The 23,626-nt window shown below is 34.2% G+C and overlaps 5 protein-coding genes across 5 annotated transcripts; 1 reads left to right on the top strand and 4 right to left on the bottom strand.

Annotated features, from left to right (window-relative positions):
- Window positions 1-29: 29 nt before the first annotated feature.
- Window positions 30-1,226, bottom strand: LOC120259567 (cytochrome P450 704C1-like). Its single transcript, XM_039267203.1, has 2 exons — window positions 790-1,226; window positions 30-246 (listed from the first exon to the last, which is right to left on the bottom strand). The coding sequence occupies exons 1-2, from the start codon at window positions 1,123-1,125 to the stop codon at window positions 121-123; spliced, it is 462 nt and encodes a 153-aa protein (XP_039123137.1). The 5' UTR covers window positions 1,126-1,226; the 3' UTR covers window positions 30-120.
- A 376-nt stretch (window positions 1,227-1,602) lies between these two features.
- Window positions 1,603-3,705, bottom strand: LOC120275819 (cytochrome P450 704C1-like). Its single transcript, XM_039282564.1, has 5 exons — window positions 3,382-3,705; window positions 2,775-3,272; window positions 2,323-2,664; window positions 2,044-2,244; window positions 1,603-1,954 (listed from the first exon to the last, which is right to left on the bottom strand). Exons 1-5 carry the CDS (start codon window positions 3,700-3,702, stop codon window positions 1,775-1,777), a joined length of 1,542 nt encoding a protein of 513 aa, XP_039138498.1. The 5' UTR covers window positions 3,703-3,705; the 3' UTR covers window positions 1,603-1,774.
- Window positions 3,706-7,977: 4,272 nt separating this feature from the next.
- Window positions 7,978-13,681, top strand: LOC120266989 (spastin). Its single transcript, XM_039274696.1, has 13 exons — window positions 7,978-8,434; window positions 8,514-8,605; window positions 8,750-8,769; window positions 9,276-9,516; window positions 9,597-9,692; window positions 9,782-9,897; window positions 10,004-10,084; window positions 10,698-10,821; window positions 10,991-11,040; window positions 12,002-12,092; window positions 12,692-12,727; window positions 12,799-12,899; window positions 13,126-13,681. Exons 1-13 carry the CDS (start codon window positions 8,124-8,126, stop codon window positions 13,240-13,242), a joined length of 1,476 nt encoding a protein of 491 aa, XP_039130630.1. The 5' UTR covers window positions 7,978-8,123; the 3' UTR covers window positions 13,243-13,681.
- An 18-nt stretch (window positions 13,682-13,699) lies between these two features.
- On the bottom strand, window positions 13,700-16,950 carry LOC120267073. The gene is given in 5 exon segments (XM_039274797.1): window positions 13,700-13,993; window positions 14,594-14,839; window positions 14,920-15,067; window positions 15,171-15,321; window positions 15,384-16,950. Coding segments are annotated over 5 exon segments (2,361 nt in total). The 5' UTR covers window positions 16,945-16,950; the 3' UTR covers window positions 13,700-13,738.
- A 1,215-nt stretch (window positions 16,951-18,165) lies between these two features.
- LOC120260844 (DEAD-box ATP-dependent RNA helicase 7) lies at window positions 18,166-22,823 on the bottom strand. Its single transcript, XM_039268422.1, has 14 exons — window positions 22,238-22,823; window positions 21,480-21,614; window positions 21,262-21,402; window positions 21,068-21,179; window positions 20,444-20,514; window positions 20,183-20,337; window positions 19,987-20,098; window positions 19,699-19,800; window positions 19,534-19,594; window positions 19,280-19,451; window positions 19,102-19,198; window positions 18,928-19,022; window positions 18,687-18,820; window positions 18,166-18,610 (listed from the first exon to the last, which is right to left on the bottom strand). Exons 1-14 carry the CDS (start codon window positions 22,757-22,759, stop codon window positions 18,372-18,374), a joined length of 2,148 nt encoding a protein of 715 aa, XP_039124356.1. The 5' UTR covers window positions 22,760-22,823; the 3' UTR covers window positions 18,166-18,371.
- Between the last annotated feature and the right edge of the window lie 803 nt (window positions 22,824-23,626).

The raw sequence follows: 23,626 nt of genomic DNA, 5'->3' as shown, positions 1-23,626 counted from the left end.
ATGAAATTGGAGTGATAACATCTTGTGAGAATTGAGTAAAATTCTGGTTAGCTTGTTCACAGTCTAGACATTTAGCTTCAGTATTCCTGCAGATAAGTGAGAGTGAGATTTTGCTCATCCTTACTTTCGATCTTTAACAGAGAATTCATAGCTTGCAAGTTCCCTTTGGTGACGCCATTTCTTGCCATCCACCGCAAAGATTCCATCGCCAAAAAGATCATACATGATTTCATGATTATATTTACCCTATGAAAAGTTAGAAGAAAAAATCTCGAGTTATTTTCAAGTAAGTGAACATAAACCACCATCCAATAATTCAGTGATTTATCCACTTTTCTAAATATATATATATATATATATATATATAAAACCACCAATGCTTCACCAAAAGATTTCGCAAAGTTGAAAAATCATAAGAACAAATTTATGGACACTAGGGAGAACAAGAAAAATCACAAACTATTTATCAAATATGTTTCGATAAAACCATCAATCGTTAAAACAAAAATCATGAAAATAATTTTATTACTTCATTAATGAAAACAAACAATCCCAAAATAAGAGAGTTAAGGGGGAGGTCATGGGTTCAAATCTCTCCCTCATCAAGACTGCTCCTCAGATCTGCTCATACAACTCGTCGGGTCCAAAGATCTTGTTTGAGTCTATTTATATTCATAAAAAAGAAATGTCATTATCTATTATTCATAAAAATAAAAATAAAAGAGTTGATATTTCATTTTATACTTAAATCAAAATAAAAAATTAAAGAGTTAAATAAATAAAGTTCACCTTGTTATATTTTGTGAAGCTTCCTTTGAGTATATATTCAACGATAACGGAGTCAGCAGTGACGATCTCACTATGAGATGATCGGAGAAACTGGAAAGTTAGGTTTTTGCGAGCGTTATTCAAATGACAATCTAGGAGAGAGTTGAAGTTGATGAGATGGTTGAAGATGGTGCCGAAGATCGGCGCTTGGCCGGAGTTTCGGAGGGACTCCTTGATGAAGATGATGAATATGGATGCAATGGATGAAGTGATAAAGAGAAATATGAGTGCAAAGAGGAAGAACAGTGAGTAGAGTGTGAAGGGTATTAGAGTTCTTGTGACTAGTTCCATGGCCATGGTTGTAATGTATGATGTTGCTGAAAGAAGTCTAGGTTAGATAAGGCTTGAAGAAAATTAAAAGTTTGTGGTTACAATAAATAAATACAGCCAATTAGAATATTCCAATCACATTAAGAAATTGTGATTCCTTGTTAGGAGGTGCATTGTAATCAAGCTTGCTTTTCTTTTTTCTTTTTTCTTTTTTTAGTTTCTTAAATGTTTGACTTCTAATAAAAAGTTATTTCTCAAGGTTGCTTTCAGGTTGCTTTCAACTCTGTTTTGTTTCTTAACTTGGAGTGAACAATGATTTACTTAATTATGGGTGCTTATCCTTTGGAAGGGAGCTCATCCATCTTCATGTTGCACATGTCCTTCCATTTCCATAAACCACCATTCACATCTCTCCAATTAAAAATTAAAAAAAAAATTATTGATTTATTATCACTTAAACAAAGGCTATCATATACAATTTTTAAAAAAAAAAAAATTGGATAAATCACAATTTTATTAAAGCAACCAATCATATCATGTACAATCTCTATCTATGTATTTTCATCAAACAACACCTAATTATGGATCATAGATTCAGAATGGATCATACAACCAAGTTATAGTATGAGACTCGGTGATTAAGGGAACAAAAGAAAGACACTTCTTAGTTCGATCATCATCTATGGAAGGCCAATAGAGGAAGACCCTTATCCATGTGAAGAGTGAACATGGTTCTATATCTAGCCACATAAGACTCATCACCAAGCTTAAATTTGAAGAAATTGAGAACAACTGCAGCCAAGATCTTCATCTGCCTATATGCAAACTCCTTTCCTAGGCATATTCTTGGTCCAGCCTAATCATCAAAATAAAACAAAACATTGATAATGACTTAAATTTTTTTTTCATATTTTTCATAGAGATGGATAAAACACGAGGACTTACATTGAAGGTCACAAATTTGAATGGACTTTCTGGTTGAAATTTTCCGTTCTTTAGCCACCTTTCCGGTCGAAACTCCTCCGCATCATCACCCCAAAGATCAACCATCCTTGCCATGGCATAAATCAAGTAAGTTATTCCATCTCCCTTTTTCATCTTCAATCCACTCGGTAAAACATCGTCTTCTTCGGCACACTTCGCATCCTATTAATAAACTCAAATCAAGTAAAATCAGATCAAATCAAATAATGATAGTTTTTCTCATAATACTTTTCAATATACCACAGGGACAGCCGGGTAAAGCCGAAGAGTCTCAGTTAGGGCTGCATGTAAATATTGCATCTTGTCAAGCACTTGATCAGTGAGGCTACTACTTGTGAAACTCTTTATGTCTCCATTCAAACCTTCGTCCCCCATTGCTTCTTTGATCTCCGCCGCAATCTTCTCTTGAACCAAGGGATGCTTACAGAGCATGTAGAAGAACCAAGTCAGTGTATTCGCTGATGTATCCTTTCCGGCTATCAAGAAATTCAATATTATGTCTCTCAAGTATTTATCGGTCATCGTCTCAGGATCCCTTTCGCTCTCCAATATAAATCTTGACAATATATCCTCTTTGTCTCTCTACATAAATGTTTGAACTTCCATTACAATGTTCTCGGTTCAACCCAAAAAGTTTAAAGTTGATAATTAAAATTTAAAGAAAAAAAAAAAGCCAATATACTCTACTTTACCTCTAATCCACTTTTCATGAGCTCTCTCTTCTCATGAATCAACTGAAACACAAAGTCATCAATCACTTTAAGGTTCTTCTTTAGTCTAGCCTCCATCCCAATGTTCAAATACCTCTTAACCTTCCAAAACAAATCAGAATATCTATGAAAAACTATGTGATTGGAATCATCAAAAGCTCTGCTAAACAGAGTCCCCTGTTCATTGCATCCTGAGAGAGTGTCAAGCTCAACACCAAACCCGACTTTGAAGATTGAATCTAAAGTAGATTTCATCAGAAGGTCTTGCATTTCTATCTGCTTTCCAAAACTAGCCGCATCGGAGATTGTCTTGCAGAATTTTGCGGCATTAGAACGAAACACAACACTGCTGAATTCCCTGAGAACTTTTGTTGAAAACTCAAAGCTGGCAAGTTTTCTTTGATGCCGCCATTTTTCACCATCCACAGCAAAAATTCCATCCCCAAATAAATCACTAACTATTTCATAATTATATTGGCCCTGAGTAGACATAAACTAATCAAGATTATGTTTTTTAAAAAAAATATATAGATAAATTATATATATTAAAATAAATAATGGCGGTACAAAAAGAAGCTATCGGCAATACCTTACTGTAACTGGAAAAGCGGGTTTTGAGTACATGCTCAATGATGGTAGGATCAGTGGTAAAAAGTTCGATGTAAGAAGGCTTGATGAGCCTAAACGTACCATGTTTGTGAAGCATGTCTAGATGAAAGTCGAGAAGAGTGTCAAAGTGCATGAGTTGGTGGAAGATGGTGCCGGCGATCGGTGGCCCACCGGACTTATTCATCGATTCTTTAAGGTAAAAAATGAGCAAAGAGAGAATTGGAAGAACGACATAGAGACAAAACATTGCAAAGATGAGCAGTAGCATGAAGAGTATGAAGGATGTGAAGATTGAGGCCATTGGAGTAATGTTTCTTCAAAGATGGCTGCTATCTTGGCATTTCTTTTTATAGCCATGTTTGAAAACTGTCCCTTTATTTTTATTTAATGCATTAAAATCACTATCATGTGGATGACATATGACCAACCACCCCCTTAATTAAGCACTATTTGAATTGGTTTGATGGAGTGGTTTTCATGGTTTATTAATTGCTTTTATTTATATATAACAAACCATGTGGAAGGGGAGTGCACCACTTTATAGATAGTCTGGCTCATGTATTACAGTGGTGGATACAAGGATTAAATTACAAAGCCTACTCCCAAAGTAGGGAATTCTTTTTAACATCATGTCTGCCACATTTTGAATCTTTGATAATACAAATCTCTCTAAGACACTTTTCACAATAGAGACAGTATCACTAAATAAAAAGGTTGTTTAGTGTAAATAGTTGTAATATAACTGGTTTTATATGTAAAATATTGTTTAATTCTGTTGAAAATGAGTTTTTCATGTAAAATATTTTATAGTTTATGTTATTTTTGTATCATTTCAACTTATATGGTAAAATTTATTATAAGTTGAAATGGAATTTAAGTGGTATCCACTCACCATCATATTCATCTCATATTTAAATTTAAAGACAATTTACTTTATTAAAAAATATTTTTAAATTAAAAATATTATATTTAAAAAAAATAATTATAATTTTTTTAGTAATAAAATTAAATAAAAATTATATTTTTATAGCGTAAATATTTATATAATTAATTAATTTTATCATAATATATTTTTATAATTGAAAATATTATACAAATAATTAATAAAGTAATGTTTTTAAAATTTAATTATAATTTTTTCAAGTAATAAAATTAAATAAATATTAAGTATTTTAAATTTAATAAATACTTTATTAATATAATTAATTATTTTTTTAAATAAATTTTTATGAAGAGTATTAAATAATTAATAATAATAGATAATTGGGGTAGTCTCACCATTCACTTACATGATAATTATACCTTTAAACTTATATGAAACTAAACAAAATAATAATAATAATTATTATTATTATTATTATTATTATTATTATTATTATTATTATTATTATTATTATTATTATAGCATTTTCAGTTATAGCAAACCAAATAGCAGTAATAGTAAATTGAAATACAACATTTTTTAGATACACTGTAATTTCACTTATATATAACCAAACACTTCCTAAAAGACTTTTTTTTTTTATCATTAACTTTTTCTATTGTGCCTTAGTCTGATTGTCAATTTAAAGTTTCCTTGAAAAATAAATTGTTATATGACAAAATGACATTATTATGCCAACACACCATCAAGTTGTAGTGTATATTTACGGCTAATGTAGACAAAGTCTACTTAAACAATAAAATTTGAAAAGAGATTCTAGATTGGTTGAACTTATCAATCAAGATATTGGTACTTGTTCAAATTATTTCTTTTATAAAATTACTTGTTGAATAGTAAATGAGATAATAAAATATTTAATAAATATGGAAATTTTAAAAAAATAATATATATATATATATATATTGGTACTTGTTCAAATTATTTCTTTTATAAAATTACTTGTTGAATAGTAAATGAGATAATAAAATATTTAATAAATATGGAAATTTTAAAAAAATAATATATATATATATATTATTTATTTTTTTGGGCCACACCTTGTAAAGTAGACTTCCTGTTTTTTATATATGTAAAATTTCAAATTTAAAACCACATCTTATAAAATGGAGACTTTTTTAAACGTATATTTTTTCATATATAAAAATTTAAATTCAAAACTACTTGATTTAATCCAAATTTTTATTATTTTGACCAAACCTTGTTTAATAATAATAATAATAATAATTTTTAAATTAACTTAGAAATAAATATAAAGTTAATGCCTTAATTATAAGATAAGAGATGTTATTTTCAAGAGAGATTCTAACAAGTTATGAAATACTCAATGAAAAAAAACTCGCTTAAAATATGGAGAAATATGAGTCCCTTTCACAAACTCCTCTTATTTTATTTTATTTCTTAACAAAGTGACAAGTTAAATGTAAGAGGTGTGTGTACAATTGAGAACTAATTGTCAACCTTGAATGCACTCACCCGATGAAAATAGGGATTGGTTTGCAAATCTATTCCCATAACTGAAGATCTTTTTGGGCATCATTGCGCTTGGTGCATTTCGAACTCAAGATAATGAAAGTCTCCATAAAATATTTTTTGAAATGAGACCAGTACTACTTTATTAAAAGCCTTTAGATAAGGAATATGAGTCCAGTTTCAGTCCATTACACCTCCCATCCATTACTATCCAAAACATATTTAACTGTTTGACACATGTCATTTATGCTTTCAATAGCCATGATTTAAACATAATTAATATCCTCATTTCATGTGTTAAAATCTAAACTAAATATTGAACAAATTTTTTTCAAAAAAAAAATAGTGTTTTATATTTATCTTTTCTTTATTTTTTTGAGATTTTTAAAAATAAATTGTATTATTTTTAACATCGATTTTACATATAAAAAAATAAACTCTATTATTTTTTTTCTTATCAAAACAATGGCAACAAACTTTAATTTTTCTTTATCAAAATTTCTATCATTATATATATGATTTATTTTTGTCAAATAATCAAAGGAAGAGCATATTATTAAAACATAATAAAAAATTAATAATTAAATAATAGTGTGAAGAGGGATAATAATGAAGTTTAAATCCTGGTCATTGAAAGCATAAATGACATGTGTCAAATATCTAAATATGTATTAGAAAGTAATAAATAAGAGGTGTAATGGACTAGAGCCGAACACATAAATCTTTGCTTTAAGTATCCTTGGACTTGTCATTGTTGTTGGCTTGAAAACTATTATATGAGTAGAATGGTATAATCACCAAAATAGTCAGATCTTTCTCTCTTTTTGATCCCTCTATTGTGAAATGCTCCGATTAGTCCTCTCACTTTGAAAATGCTGCCAATTAGTTAAAAAATCTCCAACTAGTCCCTCTATTTTTAAAAAAACTGCCCAACCAGAGGCTAAGTGGGAGCGTTTTTAAAAGTAGAGAATTCCCGGAAAGAGTTTAATTAATTGGGCACATTTTCAAAAGTAAAAGGACTAGTCGGGAGCATTTCTAAGTAGAAAGACTAAAAGGGAAGAGAGAGAAAAGTAAAGGATCAATTAAAATATTATACCTAATAGACTCTGTAGCTATCATGGCTGAATTTTACTTACCATCTGAGATTGTTGCTATGGAGGTTGTAGACTCTGTAGCTATCATGGCTGAATTTTACTTACCATCTGAGATTGTTGCTATGGAGGTTGCACTGGAATATTATTGTTGATAACTCGTTGATTGTTTGGCTTAGAAGTCAATTTAGATATGATCGGAACTCACACTTTGTTCGCAAAATGGGAGTGGGAATAAAAACCAAAGTGTTTAATGGAAAAGATTAAGAAGAAATTATGAAAGAGTATGATAAAATATTATTTTCATGCTGTTAATATAAAAAAATTAGTATTAGTATTAGTATTAACGTATAAATAGTGAGATATATTAAACAATAAATAAACTATTTCATTTATAATATATTTTAAATAGCATTATTCATTTTTAATTATTATGATTAAATATTTAAATTATATAATTAATATAAGTTATTATTTATTTTAATTTATAATTTTTATTTAAGTAAATAATAATTTTTTTATTAAAATAGAAGCTGTAATATAATCCTTTCATACGCATCCCTATTTTTTTTTTTATTATCCCATGTGGTTTATTTTTTTCCATAAATAAAAGAGGGAATTTAAGTGAAGTGCAATATATTCAATTTTTTAGATTTTTGACACTTATTTTGGGATAAATAATAAAAAAAATAAGAATATTATGAAAAAACTATTATATTTTAATATATTTTTGTTATGTATGTCAAAAATTCATTAAACACTACACGAACTACATCTATTGTACTACATCTAAATCAATCTCTATAAATACTAAATGATAAGTACCGTACTCTTTTAGAAAAAGTCAGGGATATGCATAAAGCACAACCACAAATATTTCAATTTTGGATCTTTTCGAAAATGAACACTTTAAATGGAGATCATGTACCAATAAACGAAAGCCGTAATTCCATGTGGTTCATGACATTAATTATCATGATAAATCAAAATATTAACCCTATCAAGGTTAATATAATTAATATTATACACACATTATACACAAACACAAATGAAAATTTTGATAATAAGAAGCAAAAAAATATAAAACCCTAAATTCATCAAATTCGGGGGAGTTCTTCTCATTTTCGCATTCCTCTTGCCGATCCTGAAACCCTCGATGATGAGATGCAATCTTGTTCTTCTTCAATCCATTCTAGATCTTGAATCCCTCCTCCATGAATGAGCTTCTTCAGGAACCTCATCGATTCCTTTTCTCAGTTCTTCTCCGTCTCTGATCCATCTTCGGCTCGCCATCACGATCCCCAATTGATGGACGCCTCCGCCTCCGCCGCCGCTGGGCCGTCGGTCGTCAGCGAGAGGGTCGTCAACAAGCTCAAAGGCTACTTCGATTTGGCCAAGGAGGAGATCGATAAGGCTGTCCGGGCTGAAGAATGGGGCCTTACTGATGATGCCATTGCGCACTATAAGAACGCTCATAGAGTCATGCTTGAAGCCAAGGCTGCCAGAGTTCCTTCCGCGATGCCTTCTAGGTCACATCTTGAATGCGATTGTGGAGTTAGGGTTAAAATTTATGAATTTAATGTTTATTTGGATTGATTCTTTTGACAGTGATCAAGAAAAGGTGAGAATTTATCAGCAGAAGATATCTAAATGGCAGGAGAATGTTACAGAGAGATTGCAGGTGCTGAGCAAGAGAACGGGTATGATTTTTATTTTTTTAATTTTTCATGATTTTTTCACGGTGATATGAGTTTCACTTCTATATTGACAAAAATTATGTTATTTGTTCTGTAATGAAGGATGTTAATTTTTTTTTTTCATTTTTTATTTTCTATGCTGCTTAGGTGGTGTTCCGCCAAAGAAGGTACTAAGTAATTTGTCTCAGGAGTAAGTGTTTCACTTCTAGATTTCGAGTGACAATATCCAAATGTAACCTAGTTTTTTTCCATTTCATATGATTGTTATTCCTTTTTTTTTTAATTATTTTTTACAACTAGATTTGTTTTAATCTTTGAGAACTTAGTGATTTATATTAAGTATCGGTATTGCATAGAGCATATCTCCGTATCTTTACAAAATTAATTTGTAGTAGTCATTCTTTATTCCAGTATGATAAATTAAGTTTAACAATTAGGGGTTCTTTATATACTTTCCTTCTATCATGTTTCCATATTTTACAACTAAATTTGTTATGAATTCGGTTCCGTATTTTTATTTCACTGGTTATACCCTTGTTTATCGAAATGGTTAGTCATTCCTGTACTTCATCATATTAAGGTGAGAATATAATTGTTTGAATGTGATATTACTTCATCATAAATAATAGACTGAATCTTTTCTACTCAATGTCTTTTTGACTTGTTTTAATAGACTACTCTTGGCCAGAGCCTAGATAGAGCATCTTCATCTATCCGTGCTACAACAAAAGCCCCTCTCCAGAGTTTGCCCAGCTCAAAGAGAAGTACTACCTCAGTGTCAGGGAACCAAAAGAACAGTAATGGGTTCTCAAGACCCACTGAAGTTGCTGCTAATAACTATGACAGCAAATTAATTGAAACTATAAATACAGCCATCGTAGACAGAAGCCCTGCTGTTAAATGGGATGATGTTGGTAATTATTTTATTAGATTTTGCATCATTACATTTCAGTGACCAGGTTGTATGATGCAAGTCTCCTTTTTATCTTTGTAGCTGGTCTGGAGAAAGCAAAACAAGCTCTATTGGAAATGGTTATCCTACCAACTAAAAGAAGAGACTTATTTACTGGACTTCGGAAACCAGCTAGAGGTAGGTTTTGTGAGAACTGTTATTATTAGGTAAGTTATGTACTTTAATGAAATATTCTTTATTTTTGAGCCATTATATGTTTTCTTCAGGATTGCTTCTATTTGGTCCTCCTGGTAATGGAAAAACAATGCTCGCAAAAGCTGTTGCATCTGAATCAGATGCCACATTTTTTAACCTTTCTGCCTCTTCTCTAACATCTAAATGGGTATGCTTTTGTTGTATATTCATGTTACCGAATGCTACTATTTAAGATGGTGAAATCGGTAATTTAATTATGACATTTTTGTTTGTTGTTACCTTCGATGACAAAGGTGGGAGAGGCTGAGAAGCTTGTTCGAACTCTTTTCATGGTTGCCATTTCAAAACAGCCATCCGTAATTTTTATTGACGAGGTCTGCTACTTTGACCCATCCCATTTGTCCTATATTCACTTTAATTTATGTCATATTCTTAGCATCTCTGGTGTACATAGACTTCTTCAAGTTCCAGCTATCATCTTGTTCAAATCTGGTTTCTGTTGAATCTGATTAATACTTCTCTTGTTGAGAACCTCTGTGTCTTGCGTGGCCAAAATTAGCATACGTACATTTTTTTTAGTGATTATTTCTTTCTTATGTTATATTTGTTGCTTGTTAGAGTTTAGAATTTCATTGCGAGAGTACTAGCAGATGCAATTTAAAATCCACTGAAAATGCCCTTCTGATAACACTGCAATTTTGGTTGAGCATTATGTTGGCTCAGACTTTAGTGGGTCCAATAGGATTTCTTGATTCACCTACGAAAACCGTTAGTTATATTTACCTAGCATTAATAAGTCATTTTGGGAGTAAGAAGCAAATTCCATGTAGTTTGTTTTATATGAAGCCATGCTTCATATTTTCCACCATGATACTGGCAGTTATATTCTTACAATAAATGTCATTGTTATAATCCTTGCTTTGTATATTCTATATAATACACTTATTTCTTCCTTGTAGTTAACGTTACCTTAACCGTATTCAACAGATTGATAGCATCATGTCTACAAGAATGGCTAATGAGAATGATGCAAGTAGAAGGCTAAAGTCAGAGTTCTTGGTGCAATTTGATGGGGTGACCTCTAATCCAAATGACTTGGTGATTGTTATTGGTGTGTTATTCTTGTGTATTTGTATTCACTTACCTGTCCAGTTCAGATCACGTTTGTGCCATTCTAGGTCTTATGTTGTATTTAAAACTCTTGGGTTCCTTAGCATATTGTGGGCTGGCAAATATCATTGATTTGTTGATACCTTATGGTTGATCTCATTTTACTGCAGGTGCAACCAATAAGCCACAGGAAATAGATGATGCTGTTCTCCGGAGATTGGTGTGTTTCTACCCACATATTGACATTCTGTAGGCTGATGACAAATTGTAAATTCAAAAATTATTTCTCCTTAAGCACCCAAAAATTAAATAAACTCAACAACCAACCTCTGAATTCACATGAAAGTTTTCTTTGAGCCTTAAACTTTTATCTCAGTCATGAAATAGACAAATTTCTGAAACAAACTGCTTTGTCTTTGTTAGATAAAAAAAGTCGATGAAAATGATAAATTATCTCTGGGAGTTAGTAATTGAGACCTATACTTACCTTGAAACAGAAGCATTATATTTTAATATTTGATAGCCATATAATTGTCATGGTGACCAAATTTTATTGTAAGTAGGCTGTATTTTTCTTCATTTGAAGTCAAATATACTTCTGTTTTCCACTATTTTTGTCAGTTCTCAAATTGTTAACTGTCCATTTCAATTTATTGTTTCATACTATATAATTAAAGTTGCTGAAGTTCCATGGTTACGGTATAGATTAGATAAAATCAAGTGTAGAGACATGGGTATCTGAGAACTGAAATTAGGGATTATTTAAAGCATAACGACCCGTTGAAGGATAATGCCCATTATTATGTGTCTATTATGTGAATCTGTCCCATTGAGATCATAAGGAGTGATGGAAATTTCATCTTTTCTACCTTGCTAGCAGTGTGGCAATTCAGTGTAAATGTCTGTACCATGATATGGGAGCATTTATTTAGTTTTATTGATTGTTCCATAATGCATATATAGAATGGTCATTTTACTACCTAGCGCCGCATGCTTCGGTGCATAGTTGTGGACATGCCATGTTAACTCAAAATCCAGCATGTCTTTTATAATAAGAGCCTCTCTTCTTCCAGAGATGCCTATGATTATCACATAGGTTAATGTTTTGCTTAATATTTCCTTCCATTTTGCTTGGACTTCATACCAGTCAATAACAATTAGAAATTATACACTTAAACCAGGTAAAGAGAATATATATCCCTTTACCAGATCACAATGTTCGGAGGTTGCTTCTCAAAAATCAGCTTAAAGGTCAAGCTTTTTCGTTGCCTGGTAAGTTTGATTGAATTTTCTCTTATTAAGAATTTTTTACACAAAATTAATTTCTCACATACTATTTAAGGGAAAATGTTGAGAGGGCAGGGATTTTGACTCTTGAATTCCACATCATTTTGACCTGGATCATTGGCTCCAGTAATCATCTAGTGTGATTATATGCAACTTGAGAAAAAAATTGTGCTCAGTTAGGGCTGATCTGATGATGTCCTGGAACTTACCTGATCATTGGTTTTCGCATGTTCTTGAAAGAAAGTTTCCCTACTTTAAGAAGTTGGTGTGGTTTGGTGTATGCTCACAAAATAGTAATGAACAGTCTGTTGAGTCAATCCAATTGATATTTATTCTCATTTCCTTGTTATTAGAACCTTTTGCTTGGTAGTGGGAATAGTATAAGATAGATTATTGCCTTCATGGTCATAACCTAGCAAAGGATAGCAAGCACTAGATCTACTTTTGTCACTAAGTAAAGAATGGAAGTTGTCATAATACTAGTGTCTTTTTTCAATGAGTGAATGGACTGCTGATATTCTTGATGTAATGGTTATTTCAGTAAGCCTTCCCATCTCTAAACATATGTATTTTTAATTAAACAGGTGGTGATTTAGAATGGCTTGTCAAGGAGACTGAAGGTATGCTAACTTTTTGGACACGAACTATGCTTGTTGGGTCCTCAACTTTTTTTTAAACTTTTAATTCTTAGGGTATTCTGGGAGTGATTTGCAAGCCTTATGTGAAGAAGCTGCCATGATGCCAATCAGAGAATTAGGTCCACAAAACATTCTCACCATAAAGGCTAATCAGGTTAGACTTAAAAGTTTGTATTTTGATGAAATCTTACAAAGCATTAAATCTTAGAAGTTTCTTCCAAAATTGTTTTATTTGCTGAAGCAGTTGAACTAATATGCAGAATACACGATTCATTATTTAATACAATCACTATGCATAATTGAAAGAGACTTGGCATTTCTATAACCATTGCAGTCTCTGAACAATGCTTCTGATGATAACATGTGTTCTGGCTTTCCAGTTAAGACCCTTGAGATTTGGAGATTTCCAAAAAGCGATGGCAGTTATTCGACCAAGCTTACAGAAAAGCAAATGGGAAGAACTCGAGGAATGGAATAGAGAATTTGGTTCAAATTGAGGGTATTCCAAGTTCCTCAGCACATCAGTTGTAAAATGAACCTAGACTGCCGAATTGGTGCACTCCAAACAATATGAATAGCCAAAATTGGTTGAAAAAAAAAGCTCCCTGTTCATCCTGCACAATTTTGCAAGAGTTGGGAAGGTCATGCACTTACATGAGAATTGCAAATCTGTTACGCCTTCGAGATGATCTGTATATATATATCTATACACTTAGTATCCAGTTATTATAAAACATAGGATATTTGTATATGTTTCCATGCTTACAAGCCACATTCATTTCAATGTTTTTCTTTTCAAAAAAACTCAATAAGCTGTTGTGCTATCACAGTTTTACCCTTTGGAATGAACATGATGTTTAATGCTGGGACTCGATGAGTTTATTTATCTCAACTTATTTCGTGGTGGCATTTGTATGGTATAAAAGTTTTTTTTAAGACATTGTGTATTTTATACATTCAAATGTTCCTTCACCTTATAATGAACAAAAATACTCAGAGACGCGACATGGTTGCATTCATGCTCAAAGTGTCACTGGTACTCGAAGAACCATAGGAAGAACTACCAAATGGTTTTTTCTGTGAGCAGAGATAAGAAAGTGATTGCAACCATGACACCAAAATCGGTTTCCTCACAACATCATCAGATTCTGCAATTTGGGAATACAGTTGACCAAGTAGCACATTCTGGCCTTCTTTCGGCAACCCGGTGATTAACTCTGCTAGCTGCTTCAGAGTATATGGTAATACCTGGTGCATGAAGAATAAGAACCAACAATTCAGTCTTTGGCCAAGTGATTGCGTGTAAAAATTGAATATATATATATATATATTTAAGTTCATCCTCGGCACCAGCAATCTAGTTCATGTCATAACAGATCATGATGGAAGCCAAAACCAGAAAGGGACCGAAATCCTTAAAATGTCAGTGAACTGTAGACAAAGAAAACACAGACCATCATATTCACCTGAACTAGCACTAGATACTTAATATCCTATTCTATGACAGATGTTCAGCAACTTAAGTATTGAGTTATTACTTGAAATTTGTTTATAGTTTCCATGAAGATGAACTTCCTCATAAGAATGAAGCATACCTAGTTGGTATTGTATTTAAACCAGTAAACATCCAAGAAAATCAAACAAGACTATTCTGCTACTTGTTTCCTAATAATTGCTGACATTTTTCTTGTTCTTGAAAAGCATGCTTGCTTTGTCTAGTATTAAAGACAGATCTATATTTGATTTGAGTTGCCAAAGGTTCTCTAGTTATATGCACTAGGCATAAGGTCGATAAAACTGTTAATTTGCATAAAAAGGACTACTGTAAAAAGGGATGAGTAACAATACCTGTATATCTACAAGAGAGATGAGTCGCAGAAGCAACTCGGCAACCTTTTTACATGGTTCAGAGTCCTTTTCCCAGTTCTTCCAAATATTTGCATCCCGACTCATTGCTTTTGTGCAAAGATCATGAGTTTTCTCAACAAGGCTGTGAACACAATAGAATAATGCTGGACTTCCGGCAGGGAGATACCGAACTAAAGCTGCAACTCCAGATGCCAAACCTTCAAAGGGAGTAACCCCAGGAAATGCCTGCATTAAGTTCAAATATCGACAATATGAAATCCTGAGATACAAGGAAAGATTTTATCAACAAGAACATGATAAGAAACCTCCAAAGCTCTCTGGATGTAATAGAAAGTAAGCTGTTCCTTTAGAGCTGATCGATCATCCTGTTCAGAGTCATGGCCAGACGATATAAAAGCCACAAACACAGAATGTGCTGCTCGAGCTACTTTTCCGTTTGGATGTTGCATATAACTGTGGAAAACAAGTTAAGGAACAATTACTGATATCACAAAGATCTACAAACAAACCAAATTCAAATCAAGCACAATATAAGTAGTAACTATCATAAGGATACAGGAATACAGTGGGAGCTGCGACTTTTGCAAACAAAGAACCAGGTACAAGGCCGATACAAGTTGGCATAACTCTGAGGTAAAACAAAATGCGAGCAGTTTGCACCTCATCGTTACACCATACATATCTCTTCCCCTCCAAATGAGGCAGACCTATGCATTACAAATTTTCAGAATACAAAACCAACCATGCATAGTGCAGTTAAAGTATTCACCTTGCTGTTCTGTTAGCTCAACATAAGACGGCATTGAACCAATAAAGGATGCACAAGTGGAAGCATTCTCCTGAATAGTCAGAACGGCTTGCCGAATTGCATCTGTATATTCTGATAGCCGAACACGCCTAAGGTATTCGACACATGAAAATGAGACAAGAACATGAACCGATACCTCAGACCGGGTCTCACAAGAAGCTTTAGCATTCAGCTTATGTTTTGTAACCTCAGCTGCAAACACTACAACCATGAGAAATGCAGCCTCTGCAATCTTCTCCAAATCACCAAGTAGCTCATCCTTCACTCCTCGAAGCACAAACACGGCCAAGCGGAGATTCAAATAAACCTCTTGCGTGTATCTCCACATATCACTCTCTATCAAAACCCGACTCTTCTCATCAGCCAATGCATACTGGTTGCAAAAAACACCAGTTATAACACCAGCCTCTTTGAAAAGAATACTCTCCAAGTGTTGTTTCACCTCTGAATTTCCATCTTGGACCTCAAGCGCTCTTCTACATAGATACATTATAGGAAAGATCACATCCAGCAAAGAAATGCATAGACATCGAAAAACATCGGCATTGAATGAGATCGGACCGCATCTTGTCAGACCAATGGCTAAGCATTGCAGAAGGAGATGCTTCTCCGAATCACTACTACCTGTAACCAGGGATTTAGCGACAAGGGCAATAGACCCTTCAACTGAACTCCTCATCTGAGGATTGATCCCAAGCTTGCTGCTTGAACCAACCATCCGAAAAGCCCTCAGAACACCAGCGCAAGTCATCACCACAGCAAACCGGAAACCACCACTCTCCATCCTCTCTCCACACATCTCTGGCGAAACCTCATTGCAGAGAATCTGAACCATATCAAAAGAACGAGAATTCAAGAAGCCAGCAACAAGCCACTCCACGAGTTTGAGAACCATAAGGCCATTGGAGAGAGAAGTGCTGAAGCTGGAACCAGGGGAAAAACTCCAAAGTCAGAGGAGAAAGGTGAAACCTTTCTTGAAAAAACTGGGATCAGAGCGAGATAGGGCATAACCAAGGCCGGCGAGGAAGTCGGGGAGGAGGTCAGGGGGAGGAGCGGCAACAGGGGAATCGAGGAGGCGGGAGAGGAGGGAGAGGGCTTCGGGGCGGGAGGAGGCATGGAGGGAGAGAGAGCCGAGGAAGAGGAGGGATTGAGGGGAAAGGGAGGAGGGGATAAGGGGGAGAGAGGAGAGGAGGAGAGAGGAGGAGGGGCGGAGGGATTTGCGAGGCCAGATGGAGAGGAGGGAGAGGAGGAGAGGGGTGGAAGGGGAGGAGGAGAGAAGGGAAAGGAGGATCTTGGCTTGGGGATCGGAGAGATGGAGAGAAGGGCGGGGGACGGAGGAGAGGGTGAGGAGAGAAGAGAGGAGGGTGGAGGAAGAGGAAGGGTGGCGGAGCTCTGACCAGGCTTGGAGGATCGAGTGGGCAGATGGTGGCGCCGGAGATGGGGATGGAGACGACGGCGACGACGAGGAGGAGGAGCGGAGAAGGTCTTCTAGGAAGACGGTTGGGGTTGGAACTCCGGCCATGGGGTTTTGGGGTAGAGCAAATTTTGTGCTTTTTGAAATATATATATATTTATTTTAATTTTATGAATAATTTGTTAATATATATAAATATATAACCATGAATATCTTAAATATATCAATCGCAGCCGTTGGATTTTAATTAAATAGATATAATCTATTTATAAACAGTTTTAAACAGTCTAAATAGTGTTATATAGTATTACATAATAAATATTCACAGTATCTACATGCGCAATAGCCATTGTATAGTATCCATATGAACTCTATATATATATATATATACATATACATATAAGGCCTTATTATCTAAGAGGTCTGCAAATTGTAAATATGTCCCCATGACAATTAAATCACTATCCAAAAGCTCTTATGTTCTTTCTCTCTAAATCCAATTCAATCTAAAAGGTAAAATTTTTTACTAAGTCACTAAATTTTAGCTAATTTTTACTTTAATCATTGAAATTCAATTTATATCAATTTAGTCACTCAACTTTAATTTGATTTCATCGAATAGTAAATCAAATAATTTCAACCCAAAATAAATGATGTGATTTTTTTTTCAATGGCATAGACACTTTCAATAAACTTAATAATGTGTCATTGCGAAAACTGAGTTGGACTTTTAGACAACTATGTAATCAATTGGCGGTTGAAATCCTTAATTTATTATCCGGTGAAATCAAATTAAAATTGAGTGACAAAATTGATACAAATTGAAGTTCAATAATCAAAATAAAAATGAACTAAAGTTTAATGACCTAATAAAAAATTTACCCCCATTGCTACCCATTGTTTTTTTTCTACGGACTTCACATCTGACTATATATAAAAAATAATTATAAACTTGTAGGGAGTAGGGACTGAGGAGTCCATGTCAAGGCCGGTATGAAAAAATAATTTGATTTAAGCATGGTTGCTCTCTTAAACCAAAAATGAAAAAAAAGAAAAAAAAATGTTTTTGATGTATAGAATAAAACAATTATTTGAATAAAAATTAAAATTATAATTATTTTCACATTTTAAGGATTGCACATGTATTTCTTAAAACATAAAGAAAATTGAGAACTAGATTCCACCTATTTTGAAATTAAAAGCCAAAGATTCATCCTTTCTAAAGGTCATTGATTACCCATTCCAAATAGCTAAAATAAATATGGTGGTATAGAGTTGTGAAACCAAAAGCACAATCTCATCAAACCAAAATTGTTCTCTTATTAAAGATATTATCAATCAAAACCAAAACTTCATTCAAATTAATAAAAGAAAATACAAAATAAGGTTCAGGAAACAGAGTATTTGTTTAAGTGATCCTTTGCCGGATGATACAACCTATAATTTCTCTCTACTAAGGTTGCAAAAATCTCACATTTGACAAACTCAGTAAATTTAAGTTACTTTGAAAACATAGAATATCATCAAATAGAAGATTAGTTTCTCCTATTAAATCGATTACCACCACCACGGCGTCCCCCACCAGATGAGCCTCCAGAAAATCTCCGACCACCACCTCCGCCTCCACCACCTCTGCCTCCAGAAAATCTCCGGCCACCACCTCCGCCTCCGAACCTTCCTCGCCCTCCACCATTGCCTCGAGAATGTTCATTTTCTTGCAAGGCCGGTAGCTTCTCCAAAACCTCTATAGTCACCATACTGGCATTTTCTTGGCCTGCATGTACGAATTATTAGGGGAACGCTAATGAAATAATAAGCAATTTAGTAACATGACTCAACAAATACACTACCTTCAATGAAGTTGGAGACCTCATCCGCAGGCACATCAAATACTGCCCCCATGCCATCAGCAGTGAGAGCAAGACCCTTAACACCTTCGATCTTTTCATCAGGTAAGAATCTCCGCAGAGCACTAAAAGCAAATCTGAGAAAATAAACATTTGCTTAACATTAACATTTGGGGACAAATCCAGTAGTGTGATAATTGGAACAAGTTCAAAACCGAGGGATCATGCATTTGTGAGTGCTTACGATGGCGAGTATATTGGTTTTCCAGCTTGAAGAAGGAGAGTCACGTAATTTTCCAAAGAAGATAGCAATGACCTCTTCTTTATATCAGTGTACCCCTGTGAAACAAAGAGAGCTCAGAGATGCTGGCAAGATATACTTCAATGTGACTTCACAGAGAGTAATAAGAAGTCTTACAGCAGCCTTGGCAAGTGCTTTTGCAAGAAGATCAACCACTGGCAAACCAGAGGAATTTAAGAGTTGTTCTGCTTGGGACCGGAACACAGGAATCACACTGCATTAATAATGAAGTAAAGGCATTAAAAGAATAAGCAATTTACTATGAGCATTTGAGGAAAGAGAAATGTGAATGTACCTGTCAGAGACAGTTGTGATAGCTTCAGCAGCTTCAAAACCAGCAGATTCAGCAATGTCAGCAGGCTGGGGTGCAGAAATATGCTCGAACTTCACACCAGATTCTCTCTCTATTCTGGTTATGCAGTGCTTAAATTTTGGTTCATAGAGTAGGATAGCAACTCCACTATTGCCTGAATATGGATTCATTATTAATTACTCATCAAACCTCACTTGGTCAAAGGATAGACCAACAAAATAATTATTTGTACATACCCGCCCTGCCAGTGCGACCCGAACGATGAATATAAGCTTCAACATCACGTGGTGGCTCACACTAACAAATGCAAAGAGACAAGGGTAAATTCAAACCACCAATGTTTGGCAAGAACAAACACAGCGTCAAATATTACAATCACAGACTAACAAAAGAATTCATACTTGGATAATTAATTGAACATCATTAATGTCCAAACCTCGTGCTGCTACATTTGTGGCCACAAGAAGCAAAAATCGACCAGATCGGAATCCAGCAAGTATGACCTGCAAAGAATCAGCTCCTAAATATCAGGGGAAATGATAAAAAAACATAAAAAATAAAAAATAAAAAAAGGGTGAGTGTGGTGGAAATAAGGAGCAACATGATAGAGTTTAGAAAAGAACCCAGTTTTTAAATATACACATACTCAATAAAAGTAGCACAATTTTATATAATGACAGTTTGCTTACCTCACGTTGAGCCTGCATAATATCTCCATGCAAAGCCCTTGCTCCAGGTAACAAGCCAGCAAGTTCAGATGCAGATTCCTTCGTCTCAGTGAATATAATGGTGCGGCCCCCACTAGAAAAGAAATGCACAAAGAAAAATCAATCCAAAACTGTAAAGAATAATAAGAAAAAAGATGTCTCAACAAAAGCTACATACTGGCTGTAACAACGAACTATATCTGGAATGAGTTGTGGCCTTGCAGCACGAGAACAAGGAAGAACAAGATGTCGAACATTGGCACTAGCCTTCAGTTTCTCATTTCCCACAAGATCAGCAGTCTTCTTATCAGGTTTCAGAAACCTTGCAGATATCTGACATGGAAATATAAGAAAAAAAAATCTAGATAATCCATACAAGAGGATTCCCATAAACACAATGAACAAAAAATCTACAACTTTCAGAGACTCTGAAGCAGACCTTCTTAACCCAATCAGGGAGGGTGGCACTAAAGAGAAGTGTTTGCACTTTGTTTACGTCCTCGACTTTCCCTGCACATAATAAGTCAAAGATAAGGAATCTAAAAATTCAAAGCAAGCCTTTTACTTAAAATCATTACTTAAAAATGCACCAGCATCCCCTTACACTAGTTGGACTTCACAGCTATTTCTTTGAAAAATGAGTTATATACCCAGGGTCAAATTATATTTTCTCTGTCAAATCTACTCCAAGCATTACACATAATGAAGCAGGAAATCTAAGAGCAGGTTATATAAGATGGATCATGGTTACAAGTGTAAGCTAACATGAACATCTGACACTAGCACAATGGTTGCAGCTGTGTTTGACGTCTGCCAAAACAGATGCGATTTTTTTTACCGAAAAAGAATTTACACATACTTTACTAGCTTAATCTTGCTGATCAAAGATGTGCTTATTAAGATCAAACTGGCTTTTAAAAAAACAATCGCACAAAATGCATGCCTCAAGTTACACATGTTTGTTAATCAATGACACTGAAATTTCATCTTGCTGGCAATCAAAAAGAGGCATTATATAATTTAGTTTATAACTGACACAATAAAGTTTGAAGAGAAAACTCACCAAGAATAAGTTCAACATCATCAACAAATCCCATATTCAGCATTTCATCAGCTTCATCAAGGACACGAAACTTTAATGATTTCAGGTCAATGGTTCCTCGCTCGATGTGATCCTACACAAAGGGGTCATGAAACAATTAAGATGGCAACCACTACAAAGAAGACAATGTAACTTATCCAAGACCAAAAAATTACCTTGACTCGTCCAGGCGTCCCAACTACAATGTCAACCCCTTTTTTCAGGGCAAATTCTTGGCCTCGAAAAGGATCACCTCCATATACACAACATGCAGATAAGCCAACAGCACCACCATAAACTTCAAAGTCTGAAGATACCTAAAAGATCATCTCCAAGTGTTAATAAATAAATAAATAAATAATTGTAAAGTTGGAAACTCTAGTATTCATCCCACCTGCTTTGCGAGTTCCCTTGTTGGTAGCAGTACAAGAACACTTGGAGGCCTTCCATAACCAGTCTTCCTTGTTGCTTTGTGTTTTCCATTTATTAAAGACTCCAGAATAGGCAACACAAAAGCCAAGGTTTTACCCTGCCCGAAATAAAATTGGATTATGAGGAAGTGACAAAACTTATACCAATTTCCTTAACCTGAGGAAGCAACTATGACTTAAGAAATTATGGTTTGATTTTATATATTCATAAAAGCACCAGATCACAAATTGTCCTTACCCAAAAAGACAATAATGCAAGTAGAAATTGTATTATTAACAAAAAGAGTTACCACCACTGCTAATTTACAGCATTCAGATCTGGCTATCAAAATGGATAAGCAGTCTAAACATTAAAAGGAACTCAACAGACAATATATCACCTATGCACCTAAGCAAACCAACTATTGGCCAACGTCGGGATCACTTGAAAGAGTGTCTATAAATTATAATAACATAAATATCATGAAACAAGACTGCAAGGAGTTCATGCAATTGGTCACCTTTTTTTTCTTTTTTTTTTAAGAAAACATGTCACGAGAAACAACACAGGTTGAAGCAATCATTGGAAAAATCAAAGGGAAAAAAATCCCAAGTAATGAAGCTCAAAGTTTGGAACTTTACTCTGATTTTTCCTTCTTTAACTGCTCAAATTCAGACTGTGCCATTATATTTACTGAAAACAATACAACCATGAAAAGAAAGAAGGGGAAATCGTTTTTACCTGTCCCGTTCGTGCCCTACCAACCAAATCAGACCCATCAAGGATAACATCAAAGGTCATAGCCTGGATCGGGAACAGCGATCCAATGCCCTTAGATTTCAATTTCTCCCTCAACGGCTCAGAAATTCTGAAATTCGACACAGCGTTTGGGTTCTTCCCGCTATCCTCTTCCCCACTCCCACTCACCTCACCATCATCACCCTCCACAACCTTCAGTTTCTTCTTTTTCTTCTTCGAATCCTCAACGACGGGCACTCCAGCATCGAAACTGGTGTCGCTCGTCTCCTCATCACTCGCCTTCCTCTTCTTCTTCATCACCTTCTTCTCAATATCGTCAATCTCCAGCTCATCAGATTCGATCTCCTTATGCTTCTTCTTCTTCTTCTTTTTCTCGCTCTTCTTCTCATCATCAGCAGAGGCGGCGAAGGGGAGGTCGACAGCCATGGAATCGACCTTCTTGGGCTTCTTAAGCTGCAAAACCTTGGCTTCCTCAGCGTCAGAGAGGAGGGGAAGAGAAGGCATGGCGGCTGCTCCTGCGAGAGCTATGGATCGATGAAGCGCGGCAGGAGAGAAGAGAAGGAAAAAGAAAGCTAGGGTTTTGAGCTTTATAGTGAATGGGTTGAGTATTAACGGGTTTGTTTCTATTCGGGTTAGGATCCAAAAGATCCGACCCGTTTATTTTAATAAATTTAATTAAAAGATAATAACCCTTTTTTTTTAGAATATTTCCAGGTTTTATTAAAATATTGTATACATTTTATGCACTAGGGTTTTGAGATTTATAGTGAGGGTGGTTTTGTGTTAACGGGTTTGTCTCTATTCGGGTTAAGATCCGACCCGTTTATTTTAATAAATTTAATTAAAAGGGATCAACCCTTTGTTTGCTCGAATTCTAGCTTTTATCTATATATATTTATAGATTATAAATTTAATTTATTTTATAAATATAATTGTTAATATATATCACCAACAATGACTCCTCAATTTATTGGCATGTGTATCACATCTGTACATATTTCTGATTTTTCTCAAATAAAAAGTGTTTATTTATTATTTATCAAAATATATATAAGTTAAAAATAAATATTAAATATTAACAATAAAAAATTACTAATTCCCCGAAGAGAACATGACCACCAATTCATGATCAATACATAAATAATTAAAAATAATAATATGGTTTGAGATTCACAAGGCTCCAAAAAAAAAATTCTGCATGAGTTGAAAATATAAATTTAAAGTGATGGAAAACACTATGAAATATATATTAAAAAAACTAATAAAACTTGGGATTTTTTATTACTATAATTATATGAAGAAAAAAAAAAGCATTAGATCTAGTGGATAAATCATTGAAAATTAATTAAAGAGAAAAAAAACAATAAATAC

This window comes from Dioscorea cayenensis, chromosome 1 (genome assembly GCF_009730915.1).
Source record: "Dioscorea cayenensis subsp. rotundata cultivar TDr96_F1 chromosome 1, TDr96_F1_v2_PseudoChromosome.rev07_lg8_w22 25.fasta, whole genome shotgun sequence".
In the NCBI taxonomy this organism is placed as follows: domain Eukaryota; kingdom Viridiplantae; phylum Streptophyta; class Magnoliopsida; order Dioscoreales; family Dioscoreaceae; genus Dioscorea; species Dioscorea cayenensis.
The sequence above is the reverse complement of the archived record's forward strand: the minus strand, read 5'-3'. Positions and strand labels throughout refer to the sequence as shown.

Coding starts and splice junctions, on each gene's coding strand:
- LOC120275819 (XM_039282564.1), bottom strand. CDS start 3,702: ATGGCCTCAATCTTCACATCCTTCATACTCTTCATGCTACTGCTCATC. Junction 3,273..3,381: donor GCTTTTCCAGTTACAGTAAG/GTATTGCCGATA, acceptor ATGTCTACTCAG/GGCCAATATAATTATGAAAT. Junction 2,665..2,774: donor TCATGAAAAGTGGATTAGAG/GTAAAGTAGAGT, acceptor ACATTTATGTAG/AGAGACAAAGAGGATATATT.
- LOC120259567 (XM_039267203.1), bottom strand. CDS start 1,125: ATGGCCATGGAACTAGTCACAAGAACTCTAATACCCTTCACACTCTAC. Junction 247..789: donor GCTTCACAAAATATAACAAG/GTGAACTTTATT, acceptor AACTTTTCATAG/GGTAAATATAATCATGAAAT.
- LOC120266989 (XM_039274696.1), top strand. CDS start 8,124: ATGAGCTTCTTCAGGAACCTCATCGATTCCTTTTCTCAGTTCTTCTCC. Junction 8,435..8,513: donor CCTTCCGCGATGCCTTCTAG/GTCACATCTTGA, acceptor TTCTTTTGACAG/TGATCAAGAAAAGGTGAGAA. Junction 9,693..9,781: donor ACTTCGGAAACCAGCTAGAG/GTAGGTTTTGTG, acceptor TGTTTTCTTCAG/GATTGCTTCTATTTGGTCCT.
- LOC120260844 (XM_039268422.1), bottom strand. CDS start 22,759: ATGCCTTCTCTTCCCCTCCTCTCTGACGCTGAGGAAGCCAAGGTTTTG. Junction 20,515..21,067: donor TGATGTTGAACTTATTCTTG/GTGAGTTTTCTC, acceptor TATTATGTGCAG/GGAAAGTCGAGGACGTAAAC. Junction 18,821..18,927: donor AAACCAATATACTCGCCATC/GTAAGCACTCAC, acceptor TTATTTTCTCAG/ATTTGCTTTTAGTGCTCTGC.